General features: G+C 34.2%; 2 protein-coding genes across 2 annotated transcripts; both read left to right on the top strand.

Annotated features, from left to right (window-relative positions):
- Positions 1–1,953: 1,953 nt before the first annotated feature.
- On the top strand, positions 1,954–11,103 carry LOC140062377 (uncharacterized). Its single transcript, XM_072108570.1, has 10 exons — positions 1,954–2,456; positions 3,739–3,849; positions 5,695–5,793; positions 6,647–6,745; positions 7,513–7,611; positions 8,699–8,797; positions 9,193–9,291; positions 9,850–9,945; positions 10,221–10,319; positions 10,441–11,103. The coding sequence occupies exons 1-10, from the start codon at positions 2,445–2,447 to the stop codon at positions 10,537–10,539; spliced, it is 912 nt and encodes a 303-aa protein (XP_071964671.1). The 5' UTR covers positions 1,954–2,444; the 3' UTR covers positions 10,540–11,103.
- Positions 11,104–11,622: 519 nt separating this feature from the next.
- LOC140062260 (histone deacetylase 1-like) lies at positions 11,623–19,582 on the top strand. The gene is made up of 12 exons (XM_072108392.1): positions 11,623–11,715; positions 12,388–12,500; positions 12,968–13,085; positions 13,563–13,776; positions 14,093–14,234; positions 14,589–14,681; positions 15,209–15,317; positions 15,877–16,126; positions 16,294–16,544; positions 16,927–17,020; positions 17,476–17,537; positions 18,347–19,582. Exons 1-12 carry the CDS (start codon positions 11,670–11,672, stop codon positions 18,460–18,462), a joined length of 1,608 nt encoding a protein of 535 aa, XP_071964493.1. The 5' UTR covers positions 11,623–11,669; the 3' UTR covers positions 18,463–19,582.
- The last annotated feature ends 13 nt before the right edge of the window (positions 19,583–19,595 follow it).

Here is a 19,595-nt window from a genome sequence, read left to right as displayed (position 1 = left end):
TACTTCTTACTCTATTGGTATTACAATTTCTAAGCATACTTTTGGAATGTTTCTGATTGTTCTTATAATAATTATACATGGTTTCTTAAAATCTAAACACATTCTAGAATGTTCATGTAGATGTTACTGTATATTAAGTTATGAAATGGTAATTTATGACGATGTCAAACATCTTCAATACCGAGTGGCAAAGGTGCGCATATAGGCGCGCGCGGTATAATATCTAACTTGCCGTTTAACACAATAGCATTCGTATTGATTTAGACTTGATACCAAGGTCCATACGATGGCAAACGTTGACGATGTCAAACATCTTCAATACCGATACAGCTGGCAAAGGCGCGCATCATATAGGCGCGGTATAATACCTAACTTGCCGTTTAAGACAATTGCATTCGTTCGATGTATGAAATGACCGTAAACTTTTTATGACAAACCTATTCTTCAAGACCCCCGCACCAAGGACAGTGCGTGTCTTATTGTAAAATCATTCAACATGGTCATCTAGCATTCGTTCGATAATTCTTTAGAAAATAAACCCAAAATCTTTACTTCGACGCCTAATGACAGCGTGCGTCATGTTTTCAGTTTACAACCAAAGAGAGAACAGCGTCGTCTTACAATCACAATGCGTGTCAAAATACCGGGATCATACAAAATGCAAGACAGAGAGATAAAAAAAATACATATTTAAACTGCACATATTATTTATTTTCAAATACCATATTCATTCAATTCAAGGATATAACAGCGCGAATCATTGTTAGGCATGCTATTACAAACGTTTAAACAATAATCATTACTTCGAAATGACAGCGCGCGTCAATGTTTTTAAGCATTCAGTTCACCTAAACCGAGAGAGAACACTTCCCCTTGTAAACAATATAATCTAGATCATACTTCTTACTCTATTGTTATTACAGTTTCTATTAAAAGCATAATTTTTGGGAATGGTCAGATCGTTTTTTGTGTTGCAATTAAGGAGAGGAGACTCATGATTTTTTTTAATACATCATCTGAGTGATTTATGTACCCAAAAATGTTTATTTTTGGTTTTTTTAAAATTCAACAGACACGTGGTGCAATTTTTGCCGTAACAAAAAACAACAAAAAAACTATTAAAATATCTCATTATTTCAACTACTCATCCACGACCAAAGTATTTAAGCCTCATGTCTCAAAATCGATTCCTACAACAAGCAGAACATTCCTAATGAATATTCATAAGAAATCTTACCGATTTCAACAACCATAAGGCTTCTGATTCGTTGATTATGTACATACATGTAATTATTTTCGCTAAATAAAAACAAATCGTTTCCGCGTTTGTATAGCGCCCTCAATTTGGAAAATATTTCAGTTTTAGCGACAGAGGGCTCACTACTTTATGTCGCTATGAAACAGCCGCGTCATCATTACGATTACGTTATAAATATGTATATTAACCTAGTTAAAACCAAGATGACCGGTTAGCTCAGGCGACTGAGCGTCGTGTTAGGAACACGAATGTCGTGGGTTCGATTCCCACGCTGGTGGGTGGAATAGAGTTAAAGGTATGCGACCAACTGTGTTTGGGGTTCACAAAATTATACGTCCTCCTTTCACCACATGAGGCAATGACATCAATGCATCTGGTGATGTGCTGGAAACGACCCCAAAAGGCTGTGGCAGGGCTGAGGCAGGGAGAGCACATTTGAAATCTTTTTTTTTTTTGGCTTACGCCACCTTTATTCCATCTCGTAAATGTTATGTTAGGCGCCCTCAATTTTAAGAACACCCCATCAAGGCGTGGAAAATAATGCGCATTGACCATAAGATACTCGATTTCATTTAATTTCTTTATTTCACCAACAACCAAATTAAGAAATATCGCCCTCTATAGCAGCACAATACAATCTCTAATCCATATTGCAGCTCGGGAACCAGAATAATAATGAATACATTCATATGATTATGCGGTGAACTAAGGTAGGTTCGCAATCGAACTACTCTAGCGCATCTTAAATTAGATTCCCGCCAGCCGGATTATAATGAGTACAATCTTAATTAGAAACTAAATTGACTTGAGATAACAGCATGATTGATAATTAAAACGAAGCCGCATTGCAAACGTAGGCCAACAAGAAGCGGCATCATCTACCATAGGACCGACGACCTATTATTATATCGCCGAATTGTTATCTATCGTTTTGTGCTGTGATCTAGCATATAATACTGCTTGTTATCATAAATCATTATTTGCAAATGAGTCGTACGTCGTATTTCTTCATATTGTATCGTAACACAGAAGTACGTGATTGCTATACTGAGTAAAATAACATGCCGATCTTTGATTTTAAAGACCAGACATTAAACTAACGGAGTAGTAGTATCGGGTCAACAATATAGTGTGTTGGATGAAGAAACAGCTTGAGTTCTTGCCGGCCTAAGATCTCCCCGAAAGAATGTCTTCAAAGGTAAGTCTAATTTGGCATGAGATAATTATTTCTGTTAGTGTATCGACATTTTATTTTAATGTGGTTTATTTCTGTTTTCATAGTTATCAACTAATATTTTGATAGTACGAATGGGTGGCGATGTGAGTGCGTGTATTACGTGCAATGTTTAGTGTTACCTCAGATAGTTGCACTATTTTGTGGTATATCCTACCTATGTTTAAATAATAATTATTATCTTTGCTCATTCACCCCTTTGAACCTTTCTCTTATTTGGATATTTGCACGTTGTTTTTATACAATAATTGTGTTTGTTTTATGACGAGACGAAATCAGCCGCAATAGTACTGACGTTACCCATTCGCAAGGAAACATTACCCACCTTAAAAATATATTATGCCTACTAGACCTATACAAACATAAAAAGCCATTTATTAAAGCTTAACACTTTTCTCTGTTGTGTGATAAGTCGAAACATGACACGTATTCATGGTTTAACGTACAGAATTGTATACTTTAAACCTAATGAAACTTATAACTTTAGAATATTCTCGCGAAATTCAACAACGATCTTTTCTAAACAATGGACAACTGCATAATATTATACTCAACCAATTCAATACCGAAACTGTGCATAATAACCCGTATGTCAACAAACTATGATATACTTTGACCCTTTTAAAATAATAATATAAACATACATATCCTTAATTTTACCGTAACCCTTTTCTCACAATTATTCTACATTTTGATCATAGTTATTATTATAATAACAAGGGGCTACAATGATGTAGGCCCGACTTAAATACCACGCGCTTGAAAGCTCAAAACAGAGCATGTAATCAAAAGTCATTCCGTACTGAAGAAGATTGTGAAAATGATATAACGTCTCCCTAATTAAGACACTAAATTGACGCTTGGATTGGAACAATACCTTATTGCAATGGTGCTCGTACTGTGTAACATTTATGACATAAACAGTTCTGTCACATAACACCGCTGCCGGCTATATAGCACAGCATCTGTCAAATCGATGAAGTACGTCATGTAAATGGCCATATAGGCCGGTTATTAATGGTGAAATTGATGGGCGAATTACTATCTATTTTTTATAAATTTAGCGCACAGCTGAGGTACGTACAAGGTGCTTTAATTGTGCCCTTGTTGAAAGAACTGGTTAATGACGACCGTGTATTTAATCAACCGTCACGACGACGTAAAAGAACTATGACAACGTCTGTGACATATTACGTTTTATGAAATTGTAACATATAATCTCCATTACACTTTTTTTACGATTCAGAAAGAATCTCCTTGGGACCAGCAGTTACACGAAGCGGCGATCAAAGGCGATCTACAACAACTACGCGCAGTATTTGAGGCTGGACGCGTTCATGTTGATTGCTGTGACAAGGTGAGTAGCGCGTACTGCGTACGACGTAGGCACAAGATATGACTTTAGACGATCTCCGTGACACTTCTGTAGTATATGATGACGCATTTGTGCGTCGTTGAATTCGTGCGATGCTGGGCTCCCATCATTAGTTTGCGTTATCGGTGTATTTGGAACGACATACCCCGACGCAATATCTGTGACGAATTCGGCGTGTCATAACCGCTAATATTACCTTTTGATAATAGGCTTAATAATAATGTACTAATACCATGTTTGGTGCTAGAGATATTAGTTTGAAATCTATGTAGGACAGTTCATTCAAATACCAAAATAAATGCACAGTTATATGATTCCATTACGCCTACGGTGTAGCCGATGTCTGAAGAACTTGACACAAATTATCACATCCTAACACGCGGCAGTACAGTAGGCCTATGTTATCACAGTGTTTAAGTTATGTTGATAGAGGTACGTTAATACAAAGAATTTATGAAAACCTATGTGACGTAATTCTGACACATAAAACAAACTAGCCTCTACTAAAATAATAGTCGTAGAGAATGTTACTATCAAAGTTAATGTATGCATTAACGTACACTGAGCGTTTGTGAAGGCAATATGAGATCATAAACCAATTCATACAGGAAAATAATAGCATTTTAACAGAGTAATAGTTTGTATGCATAAAACAAATGGAGCATGATTTTCCTAATCTGTGCTGCAACGCGTTGCTGCGTCAGGTAACGATTATACGCGTCAAAGCTGTGAAAAGCGTTCGATTTTCGTAGTTTGATGATGAGTGAGTTGACACAATACAAGGTCAAGATCATAATGAACAACTTACAATAATGATTATAGTAAAGCAATGTTATCATTGTCTCATCTTTAGGATGAGACCTCAAGCTGTCGGTTTAATGTGCCATGAACCAATTACCATATAGTATCGAATAGGTGATTTGCCTTCACAAAACTATGGCTCAAGATTTAACGTTACGTAAAAGGCATGAATCTCTCACTTCGAGGCATAGTGCAATGACGCAAATATTTTGACCAATCATAGGATATCATCCAAACTGTTGTAATTGGTCAATGTTGCGCGTACCTTTTGTTGCGCGTACTCTTTGTTGCGCGTACTTTTTGTTGCATCTTAAACCCAGCTGTATCCGATCCGTTGTTTTCACGTAACATTCTTAAAATCACTTTTGATCATTCCTTGTCACCGTTTGTCACGTGATAGTTGAGTATACTAATGTGACATTCGCAAAGTGAAATATTTCACACTTTTTAGCGCAGTGATACTTCTTGTTTGTCAACGCCTGCAATTATGCTTCTCTGCATAAAAATAAATGATGCGCTCGTTAGGGCCTAGGTTTCTGGCTGCTACAGTTAGGTATACTTTATCCCGTAACACGAGAGTGATTGATTAGCTATAAACCATGTTATTATACTCTTGGGAAAATATCAAACAGCTTCAATATTGAGCGGTCAGTCTTTAATAGATGAGGTTACATGTTCATATTATGTATTTTCGTTTCACTTGCTAAAAACACCTTTGTCATAAAAATCTACAGTGGTGCTGCAAACTTTCCACAGCGTAAAATAAAAACTTACACTAATAAAATATAACACTATCAAACTTGTTGTGACAAAAAATGTGATGTACCCATATATAGACATAATGATGTCATATCACTACCACATTTAGGCATGTCACTGACATATTTAGGCATGTCACTACCATATTTGAGCACATCACACTTAGTGTAGACAGAGCTTTACGTGAAGCTTCGAGCGCTGCTGTAACGATAGAGCAAATAGTATTTCAGGCCCAGCTCATTTTTCTTTTTATTTCCTCGCATTTAGGAAGGAACGACGCCATTGATTCTCGCTTCAGCTAATAATCGAGTGGAATGCGTGAAGGAGTTGCTGAAACAAGGAGCAGACCCAAATCGACAAAGAACAGTAAGAATACAGCATTTATATCACGATGACATTATTTGGGTCTGCCTACTGGGCCTAGAGATCACTTGGTTATTATAAGAGATTATTTGCTATACACCTAAAAACACCCCTTTTGGAAACTACTACAGTAGGTATAAATAACCGGTATTATCGACCAAAAATTGTAGCAAATTTACATTACAACAATAAAGCGTGGTTCCTATACGCAACGCATCGACGATCAGTTTTAAGTCCACGTTGAGTCAACAAAAAAGTTGAAGACTTTCAATTAAACAATGATTTTCTGACCGACTGATTCCCTACTCAAGAACTATACTAAGTATCTATTTTAAGTGTCTGAATGCGTAACGAGAAATAACACATTGAGACACAAACCGATATTTTGTTTACTTAATATCAACAAGATAGCAACTTACTGAATAGTTTCATCTTCAAGTTAATGACAAAATGTGTTTATGATGTTATCACTGCTCTCTCAATGTTGACACATGCGTTATTTTACGACGTAAGTTGCGTCAGTGATGACCTAATTGCGTTAGACGGCATTCACTTTTAACAACAGCTTGCAAAATAATGCGTAATTAAAGATTTAGGCATCCACCAATCCAACCTTCCATCCATTTATTCGTTCGTTCGTTCGTTCATTCATTCATTCATTCATGTATTATTCGTTCGTCGTTCGTTCATTCTTTCGTTTATTCATTTTTTTATTAATTCATTCATTCGTCCATTCATTCATTCGTTCGTTCGTTCGTTCTTTGTTCGTTCGTGCGTACGTTCGTTCATCATTCATTCATTCAACGTTTATTTTCTTCATATGCCTATTTAATTCTATTACTTTACTTTTCTTTAGACGGGGACATACGCGTTGTTCTTTGCCGCACAAGGTGGGTACCTGGATACAATAAGAACGCTAATTGAGAACGGATCACACGTGGATCTACCCAGTCAAGTAAGTTTTCATAACTTTGATGGTTTAATTATAGACTAATATATGTTAAATCTACACAGATATAGTATAATAGAGAGGACGAATAAATGTTTAGCACAGGGTGAGACAAACAGACTATCCCTGCACAACAATGAAAGACAGAGAGAAAGAGAAATGAATTATTTGTTTTATTATGAAATATATGCAAACAAAAATAAAAAATTGGGGAAATAGAGAAATTAAAGAAAATATAATTGGGAGATTTTTAGAAGATTTCTAATATTTTTAAGTATAATTATTTTGTATTCAATGTTATACGACGTCGACAGCTAATTCGTAATCCTGTTCGTAGTTTATCACATCGCCTTAAGTAGATCGCTGTCATTAACGCAGCCTCGGGATAATTCCACGATGTGTGGCTTTATTAGGTCAAAGTTCCAGCGATTGATTCATGTTCATAGAATAATATGCTGAATCTTGCACATGTTTTGACAAATGTAGGCTGTCATCATATAGGTTATGACAAGTTATTCAATTCGTTAGTTTCTGGCTTCACTTCTCAGCACGAACGCCAATGATTAGGCCTATATATATTTGGAAAGTAGGCCTACAAACCACCGGTGTACAAACGTATAACTTAATTTTCTTCGTTTTTCATCTATTATAGACAATAGTTAGATCATCATAACTGAATTTAAGATTGGTATAATTAATTATTATACAACAACGAAATGAATGGACTGTGCTAAACAAATAAATATTTTATAAATATTATTTGGTTTTCATAGGATGGCGGTACACCACTGTTTGTCGCCTGCCAGTGTAATAAACTCAATGTTGTACAAGAGCTTATCGAACGTGGAGCAGACCTTCACAGAATTATGAAGGTAGGTTTGGTTCAGTCGATGGGATTGTCTCATAAAATGGCCTTAACAAATTCATGAAAGAAAGAGACATATTTCAGTGACATTTAACGTTGAGGTCTGTCTGCAAATCAAACTAGTTTGACAAAAAAAGTGTGATGTGCCAAAATATGGTAGTGATATGACATCATGTCCATATAGAGACAGATTTTAGTAAGGTTTATGTTAAGCTCTGCCTAGACTATCAAACTAGTTTGACAAAAAAAAGTGTGATGTGTATGTACATCATGTCCATATATTGGCACATCACATAACGTTTGATAGTGTAGACAGAGTTTTAGATAATATATAATACTCATGTTCATTCATTAATCTTCAATTACACAATACATTTGATTCTACGGATCCTGGAATTAGGCATTGCCTAACAATTGTAAACCCCACAGGGCCCCTGTGCTGACCTAATGATCGTTTGCTTTGCATTTGCCGAAATTTAGAGCCCAGCCCGGTCCATCCTTTTCAATGATATAACTATTCTTTTAATTTATTTTTTCCATGGAAGAGTGAACTTACACTTTAATCTCACTCTTCCCTTCTCTTTATTTTGCCCAGCATGCAGTGCGGCAATCGTTAAATATTTAACTCGATTGTGTGCGAGTCACGTCTATATTTGTATTTAAAGTGTAAACTTTGGCAGCGTCACCTAAATTCACATATATCAAAGTGACGTCTAACAGTAGCCTATGGGCGGAATGTTTGCGGACTGTGAACATTAATAAAACTATTATTAGTTTCGTTGCCTTGGTTACAGCAGCAGGATGTTTGAATTATTAAATCACCTGTCCTTTCGTTTTAACAGAGGAGGAGAAACACTTTTCCAATGAGTACATTTTCTGTCTCTAAACGAAGTAGGTTCATTAACGATATAATCGTTGCGATTAATATTTAGCATTATCCGTCGTGTAAAAGGTTATCAACCTGTTTGACGAAACCTTTCAAAATAATTTAAATAATTTAGTATGATATATTCCTTTATTGATGCCAAGATTATAAAGTTTTTAAAGCTTTTATTATAGACTTTATACATTCTTACATTCATCTTCTTCCACAGGATGGAGCTACACCGTTATTCATCTCGGCCCAGAATGGACACTACAACTTACTAAAGTATTTAATAAGTAAAGGGGCTAACGTCAACCATCCTCGTCACGTGAGTACTTAAGTGCAATCTGTAATCAAACTAATTTATAGTCAAACTCTCACCATCAAGTATGGCGCGTCAAGCTTTCATTTATTAAAGCAATAGATATATCTTAGTTTTAAATATAGATAGGCCTGTCTTTATATTATATATTTATATTATGCAAATAAATGACAGCTTGGCGCGCTATAATCAACCAATCATAATTATTCTCGTCTTCGTCTTTATTTTTTGTATTATATTTTCGCAATAGTCGTCTTAAATTATCTCTCAATTATAAACGTCACTATCTGATCATCATGACGTCAGCTTAATAATATTGTTCTATTGTTGATGAGAAATCGTCTTAACTTTTCTTTAGCAGTTTTACGATTACAAATGAATAATGTTTGTATATTCAACAGGATAAAGCGACTCCACTTTGGATTGCTGCGCAGTTAGGTCACGCTGATATTATACAAGAACTACTTTCTGCAGGAGCGGAGGTTGATATTGCTAGACAGGTAAATTTAAATGTAATACATTCTATAATGTGTTTTTTAAAGTTTGACAGTAGCATGGTCTTTCACAGTACTGATAGTCCAGTCCCTAAGGGGAAATGATGTTACCATAGTAACTGGACTATGAACACACACACGAATAGAGAAACATTATAGTACACAGTATAAAAAATGTTATTATTTCAGGAGATTATCCTTTTCTTCGAGATCTTTTTTGATAAAACAATTATTGAGATACACTAAGCACATGTACTACCGTAAGACGCGATGCGTCTGTTTTATAGTCTTCCATCTTAAGCTTGGTTCCCACTAGAACGTAACGCAAGGACGTAAACGCAACGCAAGCGTTTTAACCAATGACAAGCGAAGTTATAGACAGTTAGCAATCACAAGCGAATAAGCCATCGCTTGTGATTGGTCACTTCACTTGCGTTGCGTTACGTCCTTGTGTTGCGTCGCTAGTGGGAACCACGCTTTATTGACGCGATGCGTTCACACGACGGCGTTGTCGAAACGGTAGGCCTAGCAGTTTGGTACGTCTTGACCTTTTTGTATTTGCAGGATGGTGCTACGCCTCTATTTAAAGCCTCACACAAAGGACACATAGAATGCGTCACAGAACTGGTTCGTAATGGAGCCTCTCTTGGCTTACTTGAAGTGAGTCATCAAATCATATCATCATGATGCTTAAAAATTAAACATTAAAATTGAGTGAGAATCACTCGATTCTGCAGCTATATCATATATGTATCTTAACTGTCATCGAGATACAAGTTTAAGTATATTAGGCCTATATTATATCGTTATAATCCATTTTCCACTTCAAACAAGCTCGTGTCTGCAGACAAGCTACAATGTAAATTTCTTATAAAAACCCAAATTTGGAAAATTCACTAATTAATATTATACTTTATTTTTGTTTATATTTTAAGAACGGTGAAAGTGCGCTGCACGCTGCTGCCTTATTTGGTCATTTAAAAGTTGTAAAAGAACTTGTATCTGAAGATGCCGATGTCAACTTAAAGAACAAGGTAATTATAATTTAGTGACGCTTACTGACGCGTAATGACGCTTACTTACGCGCAACGCACATCTTTATACGGAAAAACCGATCGACCGATCACATTGTAATACTGTATTTTGTTTTATTAGGAAGGAGTAAAGGCCGATGAACTTGCCAGAGAAGCAGGATATGACATAATAGCTGAATTTCTTGCCAAACACCAAGCTTCTCTACATACCACAGTATGACGAAAACAGTCGTCAGGAACGCAATATCGCAAAGCATGAGGACGAGGCTGACTAAATAACTTCTGTGTAATGCCACGGCTTTTGTAACTTATTTTCTGCGCTAATTATAAGCCTAGCAATGTGTGTGAGATTTAGATTTTGTTAGGTTAAGACTCGATTAATTGACATAAAACTATGCCTCTATAGAACAAATCCGGTGGTTTGTTGTTTGTTTATTGATTTTCCCAAATAATAATACATAATTGCTGGTTAATTGCATGCGATTGATGAGGCCTTTGAATGTTTTTGAAATTCATACTATACTACAAATAGTTGTTATTTCATAGTTATAGTTAGGCCCATAGCAGAAGGATACCAACACAGTTTTACGGTCCACTCCGATCCCAATATAAAGCAAATCATTAAAATAAGTAAATTATGGGAACTTATTTATATTTTCATTAGATTAATTGTAATTCTTGGTTATAGTCTATTAATTATGTATATATAATTTAAGAATTATGTGTGTGTGTTTTAAAGTTATGTAAATCTAGTTAGGGAATTCACGGTAGAATTTATTTAAAATAAATATTACAAATTACGTAATTATACATGTCGGTTCATTTTGTCGTCGTTTTTAACGAAATGCCTTGCTGTAGAAACATACTATTAATGACAATTATCATGCTAGTGACCGACTATTATCAACACAAATCATCAAAGTTCTCGAACATTTTTATTACAAAACAACGACTGTTTGTATATTAGGGCTTATTTTACGACCACGACCACTCGATCGGGATCACTCTAACAATATTATGGTTATTATTATTGTCGGTATAAACTTAACGTGGCTCCTCACCAAAATCCACGACATCCTATTGTCCTCATTTACGTTTTAATAATATTCGGGTAATTACATGCAGTGATATTTTTTTAATAAATATACTGATACTCGCCATTACTTTTCCTAATAAAAATTGGTCCCTGATGAATAGATTATTTGTAATGTCGCCCTCTCCCGTTTAAATTATAACCCTAATTATAAAAAAGTAAAAGAGAGAGGCTATCTTTCTAATTTGCATATTTGAGGGCCATGGACTGTTCCATTTTCATTGTCTGATAGCGGTTCTTCAAAATTAAATTCAAAGATGTCTTCAACTGCCGGTAAAAAACGTGTTTGTTACTATTACGATGGTAAGTAATTACAAATATTATTTAATAATATAAAAAGTATGTAATTATTAGTATGTTTGAAATGTTGCAATGGAATAAATTGCAACAACATTTGCTTGAATTCGAAGCGAATCCTAGGCAGAGAAATCATGTTTCTTTCATGAGCGTCCTGTCGCGATGTAGATCCGCATATTACCCGGGGCCTGTCGTACCGGCGTGGTAGCGGGGTATCGTCCGACCTAATGAGGCCTAACGACTCTGAGTAGTAACAAGTTATGTAAAACAAGCATTTCATTGTTACATATAACTTTGATTGCATTTTTGTAGCAACACTGTTAGTGAGATTTCCTATTGTGGTTCTTAAAAAAAACCATTTTCTCAATCATCATTCATGGAGGTATAGGCCTAAACAATTGTTATACCTCCATCCATGCATCATTCATATTGAATTTTCGATATAACAATTAACATTATCAAACTCCATCAATTTATTTTATTTATAAATAGTTTTTTCCTATTCTATTTACAATTTGATGATTTCATGAGTAAATATAAAATCATCGGATGAGTACGAACTATGATGCTGATCATTAATACTAGGCCTAGGCATTATAGTTTTAATGATATAAATAATTGTTTATTTTTTTTAATTTATTTGTTAATTTTATGTTACTCTTTTCTTGTTTGAAACAGGTGACATTGGGAATTACTATTATGGCCAAGGTCATCCAATGAAACCTCATCGTATACGCATGACACACAATCTACTACTCAACTATGGCTTATATCGCAAGATGGAGATATATGTAAGCAATTATTTGTTGTCAATAAAACCGTTTATTTTGTTTGGGATTTTAAGAGTGAATTATGAAATTTAAAAGTTGAGTGGATTTGTGGCATGGTGGTTATGATGTTTAGCTATCAGTACCAATCCAATGACATCTAATGAAAAATTACAACTCCACTCCCAAAGACTAGTAATAAGACTTTGTTTTTCTAGAGCATCTTGTGTGTATGTTTATATTGTGAACAGGATTGCCACATTAATAAGGATAGTGAATGAATTCACTTATGGTTATTATCCTTGGCAATTTGCCTGAAAATAAGAAGAAAAATTAGGAAAAAAGAACCAATTAAGAAAACACATCTGAATGTCCCACAAATCAAAAGCTCCCAAACAATAACTGGACAGATAATATCTTTAAATAATAATGAGAGCAAAGTTATACTAAATATGTTTTCATCTTTATTTTATTGTATTTTTTCAATGCAGCGCCCTCACAAGGCTGTACAAGAAGAGATGACAAAGTACCATAGCGATGATTATATAAAATTCTTGCGCACAATCCGCCCTGATAACATGTCAGAGTACGCCAAACAGATGCAGAGGTGTAAGTAGCAATTTGAACATTGCATTTAGGAAGTTTTACTTAATTATCACATTTTGTTTGTTTTGTATTTGTTGCTAGTTTATCATACAATACATACATATTCAAATGACAGGATGAGAGGAAGAGGATAACCCTATGTATAAGCTCTTGTTTCCATAGGGGATATCATTGAGTTGTACCGATAGGTGTTAACACTACTACTAGGTGTTAACACTACTACTACTACTACTAAAAATCGGTTTACTTTCTGCTATAAACATACAGTACATGCATGTAAGGATGAAATTAAAATCTACTTTTATAATGAATTTAATCTTCGGAGAATAGATTCATCAGGTTTGTTTTAAATCCAGATAATAAATATTAATTTGTCAAAACCAAGTTGTACTCACGATTGTTTTTTAATCATGTTTAAACAATTATTTATATTGATAATGCAATTACTCACTCTCATAATTTATTTTCGTGTTACTGTAGTTAATGTCGGTGAAGATTGTCCAGTGTTTGATGGTCTCTATGAATTCTGTCAACTCTCAGCTGGAGGTTCTGTTGCCGGAGCGGTGAAGCTGAACAAACAACAAACAGACATCGCCATCAACTGGGCTGGTGGTCTTCATCACGCTAAAAAGTCTGAGGCTTCAGGGTTCTGTTATGTCAATGATATTGTCCTTGCCATATTAGAACTTCTCAAGTAAGAGTCAACATTTTTCCATTATTTTAAGGAATTTTTTGTAACTTTAAATCCACTTCTGCTGTTACTTAATAAATCATTTTAAGCCCTGTCTACACTATTAAGCTTTATGTAAAAAACAAATGTAATGTGTCCACATATGGACATGATGATATCATATCACTACCATATTTGAACATATAACTTTAACTAGTTTGATTGTGTAGACAGAGCTTAAGATTACAATTATTTTACATAAATAATACAAGAGAGTCTTGTTTTGATCCAATGTGCACATGTGATTTTCATTGAAATAAATGGATTAACTTTTTTAAAGATACCACCAACGTGTATTATACATTGATATTGACATTCACCATGGTGATGGAGTTGAAGAAGCTTTCTACACAACTGACCGTGTTATGACCGTGTCTTTCCACAAATATGGAGAGTATTTCCCTGGTACAGGAGACCTCAGGGTAAGGTGTTATTATAATTATTATTATATTCAGGAAGATATTCGTATAACTGAAAACCTTTGTTTAATTTTCAAGGAGCAAAGTATTTGGTCAAATGTAAATATATATTCAACAATTCTTGTATGGGACTCAAACCCCTGAACTCCAGATCAAAACATTTGACTAATTAATATTCATACCCATATAATGACTTAAGTTGATATGTCATGAATAAAGAAATTCAAATAAAGAAATTCAAATAAAAAAAAATGTGATTATACTCTATAAATAGCACATGATTCATAAAGCTGTCACTAAATTTGATGTCATAGTGGATTTTTTTAACCATCATATTTTATATGATTTTTATTGCAGGATATTGGAGCAGGGCGTGGCAAGTATTACGCCGTCAACTTTCCTCTCAGAGACGGTATTGATGACGAATCCTATGAACAAATATTTGAACCTGTAAGTTTGTTTCTCTGAAAACATGATTGAGGATTTGGTGAATAAGAGTGAATTAACTCTAATGAATGATTAAATGGTTTTGTTAACCTATACACTATCAAACTAGTTTGACAAAAGTGTGATGTGCCCAAATATGATATATGGTATGATGTCATTGTGTCCATACATAGGCACATCACATTTTTTTGTCACATAAAGTTTGATAGAGTAGACAGAGCTTTAGTTTCTTAATAAGATGATGCTATCAGCACAAGTAACTGATAGCTGTAGGCTATTGGGTGAGTATGCATCAAATTCATAATAATGATTTAAACGAACACAATTCATAATGCATACTACAAGAAATGAAATACAGATACCATTATGTTTGAACTTTATACAGTATTTCAACATTTATTATGTATTCTCGCAATTAAACACTCTCGGTAGTTCTATCCATCGTAGTAGTTATTACATTAAATGTTACATTTAATGATTGCTACAAATGTCATTACGATGTACCATATTTTATTACCACTTTTTTGTAGGTTATATCAAAAGTAATGGAGATGTACCAGCCAAGCGCCATTGTTTTACAGTGTGGGGCCGACTCGTTGTCTGGTGACAGACTTGGCTGTTTTAATATTACACTTAAAGGTAACAAATATACACCTTTGCACCTTATATTACTGGTAAACGGAACGCATTTATGTGGGTTTTTGTTCTGGTTAGGTAGCTTATAGGTTTTATGTTTCCTTTTTTTTTAAATGCTTAAAAAAACAATCTTATTATATTGATAGATGTTTGGTGTATTATGTCTAGCAATCTGCTAAGTTAATAGCCTATAGATAACCATCATAAGTTTGTATACTAAAAAACATGATGAAATATGTATGTATACAAGTATACCAACATCACACTACAGTGGCTGGTTTATTATTAGCAAGCTAATGTCAGTCATTTATGTTATCACTTTGTATGTATTTTTTATGATGATTTTCCCAATAAATTCAAATCCACTTTTAAGTTAACAGACCGTGACATTGCGCAACTGTCCTGGTCACCTACGTCTACCGTTCCAAAATAAAAACTTGCTATATGCTTAAATGTAGGAGACATTGAGAACTTTATCCACCATTAAAGTACAAGTGTGATTAACTATTAAAGAAATTTTAAATTATTGTCTAATACACAATCTATTGTATATTTTTGCCAGGTCATGCACGTAGCGTTGAATTCATGAAGAAATACAATCTACCGTTATTGATCCTCGGTGGCGGTGGATACACGATCCGTAACGTTGCTCGATGTTGGACTTACGAGACTGCTGTCGCCCTCAATGTAGATGTGGCTAATGAACTACCGTATAATGATTATTTTGAGTACTTCGGGCCAGATTTTAAACTCCATATTAGTCCGTCTAATATGACCAATCAAAACACACCAGACTATTTGGAAAAAATTAAGTGAGTTTGCATCAAACCAGACAATGATTATGTTTGTGTGTTTTGTTTATTGTTTTGAGACGAATAAACTTCATAACTTCTAATATTTGTAAATATAAAACAAATTTAATTGGCTAATGAATAAAATGATTTCATGATTGTGTACGTTCTACATTTATTTTATTCAGGACACGATTATTTGAGAATCTGCGTATGATCCCGCACGCACCCGGTGTTCAGATGCAACCAATCCCAGAAGACGGAATGCCGGAAGAGAGCGACAACGAGGACGAAGACCCTGAGAAACGTATATCCATCATGTCACATGACAAGCGCATTGCTTGCGATGAGGAGTTCTCCGATAGTGAAGATGAAGGCGAAGGAGGAAGGAAAGATCACAAGAGTCATAAACGAAAACCGAAACCTGAGGACAAAGGAGGTAATGTGTTTATATTTAAAGATGTATGTAGATGTCCTCCAAAAACATGAAGATTAATAAAGAAAAAGATTTTGAATAGGCCATTTCGCAGTTTTAATCAAGTTAATCACTTCCGTAGAAAATTTGGTTTTCACTTATTAAAGCCAAAATAAATTCAACCAAAAACCTGGAAACAGTTAATAAAAACTCATCTATTTAAGTTATCTTTTGACTAGTTTCTGCTTATTTAAGTTTTAATGTAATGCGCATTGGCGCTATTAGCATAATGCACTCTATCAAGCCTGATTTATTATTATTAATATCTTTATTTAATAAAATGAAATTGTATTTGTTGGCATATTTGCAACTCCTTGCACTGTACTACACCTTGTAATTGTATTAGATTTAAAGAAAGATGAAGGAGGTACAAAGGATGACAGAGCATCACCAGCTGGTTCTAAGGACTCTAGCAAATCATCAGACCTACCAACTAAAGAGTAAGTCTTTACCTTTCTTCTTTAATTAATTCTCTTAAAGGAGGTTACTTGTATATACAGACATAGATGAGATTGTTTCTCTGTTTACTATCTGATCTAAAGTCAGCTAGAGTGATGTGATGTGCAGAAAGTAGTTTAGTAACCCATGGTAACAAAAGCTATTGACGAATTGGCTTTAAAGCTGTCTACACTATCATATCTGATTTATTCACCTTTTATGTTATTATTCACTATTATACACTCTCACATTTTATGTGACAAGAAATGTGTTGTGCCCATATATGGACATGATGATTTCATATCACTACCATATTTGGACATATCACTTTTTTTTTGTCAAACTAATTTGATAGTGTAGACAGAGCTTAAGAATGAAACTGATGCAAAAACTCCAGTAATTTTGTATTAATTTACATAAATTAAAACATTAAAATGTTTTTTTTTTTCAATTTTAGGTCTGACTCCGTTAAAATCACTGAGGAAAAAGCCGACAGTGCTGAGGCAAAAATGGATACTGGTATGTCTTGAGTTTATGTTTGGTTCTGTAAAATGTTGTGGTGTTAAAACATGAATTAAGTAGTGATGTAAGCCATGCTAATTGAATTTACAGTGTTTTTATCAGATCAATAATTTTTCAGTGGACTTATAGTTCAAAGCATAGATACGCACAAATTAACATTAACTAATAATATGAATATTATTCACTTAATCTATTGCTTTAAAATCTGTCTACACTATCAAACAAGCTTGAAAAGTGTGCTGTTCCCAAATATGGTAGTCATATGCCCAAATATGGTAGTGATATGCCCAAATATGGTAGTGATATGCCCAAATATGGTAGTGATATGAAATCATCATGTCCATATATGGTAGTCATATGAAATCATCATGTCCATATATGGTAGTCATATGAAATCATCATGTCCATATATGGTAGTCATATGAAATCATCATGTCCATATATGGTAGTCATATGAAATCATCATGTCCATATATGGTAGTCATATGAAATCATCATGTCCATATATGGTAGTCATATGAAATCATCATGTCCATATATGGTAGTCATATGAAATCATCATGTCCATATATGGTAGTCATATGAAATCATCATGTCCATATATGGTAGTCATATGAAATCATCATGTCCATATATGGTAGTCATATGAAATCATCATGTCCATATATGGTAGTCATATGAAATCATTGGTAGTGTAGACAGAGCATAATACTGAGTTTGTTTGAATACCAACAATCAAGTTTGTACTATTCATGTTGCTTAAATGTATACATGTGTTTAATCTGTTTTATTTCTTCTTCTATCAGGTGATTCCAGTCAGCAGGCAAAGGAACAGACCAAATCCACAGAAAGCTCCGAGACCAGTAAAGACAACTCACCTCCTCAGCCGGCACCACCAGCGGAATCTAAGATGGAACACTGAGAATCTTGCATGACCTTTAACCCCTCCAGACTTAACTTATTTCATGATAGTTCAGATAATATAACATAGTAGGTTTACTATAAAGGTTCCCCACCTTTTTTACAATTTGCAATAAACTTTAAAAAGGAAACCTAAAAAGTGAAGATTATAAAATATCTTGTACTATTATAATTTAATTTTTCAATTTAAAATGATTCCTAAATTGTACAGAAGCAAAACTGTAAATTGCATCAATTTCTTATTTACAAGTTTATAGTTAAATTTGAGGTGCTTTTCTATGAAGCCTACTCTATTATGCTGAGTGAAATGTTAAGCCTTTATTTTGCACAATTCTGGGTGTTCATTGGTGGAAGCTCAATCCCAAATATGGTGTTCAACGGGTGCGCCATGTTACCCCCGTGCCCCATGTCTTCTACTTTTTCTATTTAACGAAATTCAGACTGTATTTGTTACCTATTTTTATATATTTTTAGTGAATGTAAAATCAATGGCCTATTCTGGTGTAGAGATTAGTAATTGTATAATATGTTTTAGGAAAATTGATCAGAATTTACTGATTATTGTCAAATCATACAACAAGCCTATTAGTAGTCTGTTATTACATACACAGATGTTGACTATTTCAATGATGCCAAGTAAACTCTTGAACTCTGTCTACACTATCAAACTTTATGTGACAACAAAATGTTATGTGCCCATAAATGGACACAATGATGTCATATCACTACCATATTTGGGCACATCACACTTTTTTTTTTGTCAAACTGATGTGATAGTGTAAACAGAGCTTTAAAACTGTTCTGTCATTTTGTGTGCATAGAAAATTGTTATCACTGTTTCCAGAATGTTTACACTTAATTGCCCAATCATTATTATTATATTTTTTTTCATCGTTAGTTCTTATTTTGTCATTAAAATGGTTAAATTCCAAGCAGGATCACCTTTCTAGTTTATAAGATCCCATTTCCAAACAACACGGGAATATTATCTTTTTTTGTATAGACTTAGAAACTATACTCAGTATTAATATGTCCAATCGCATACTTTATTTAGATTTAATGGGCGGCCATTTTATATCATTAGTTACTGCAACAATGATAAATAAAATTGATTAACACAATGTTTGTGAATTG

Source organism: Antedon mediterranea, chromosome 11 (genome assembly GCF_964355755.1).
Source record: "Antedon mediterranea chromosome 11, ecAntMedi1.1, whole genome shotgun sequence".
Lineage (NCBI taxonomy): Eukaryota > Metazoa > Echinodermata > Crinoidea > Comatulida > Antedonidae > Antedon > Antedon mediterranea.
This window is presented reverse-complemented; position numbering and strand designations above follow the sequence as displayed.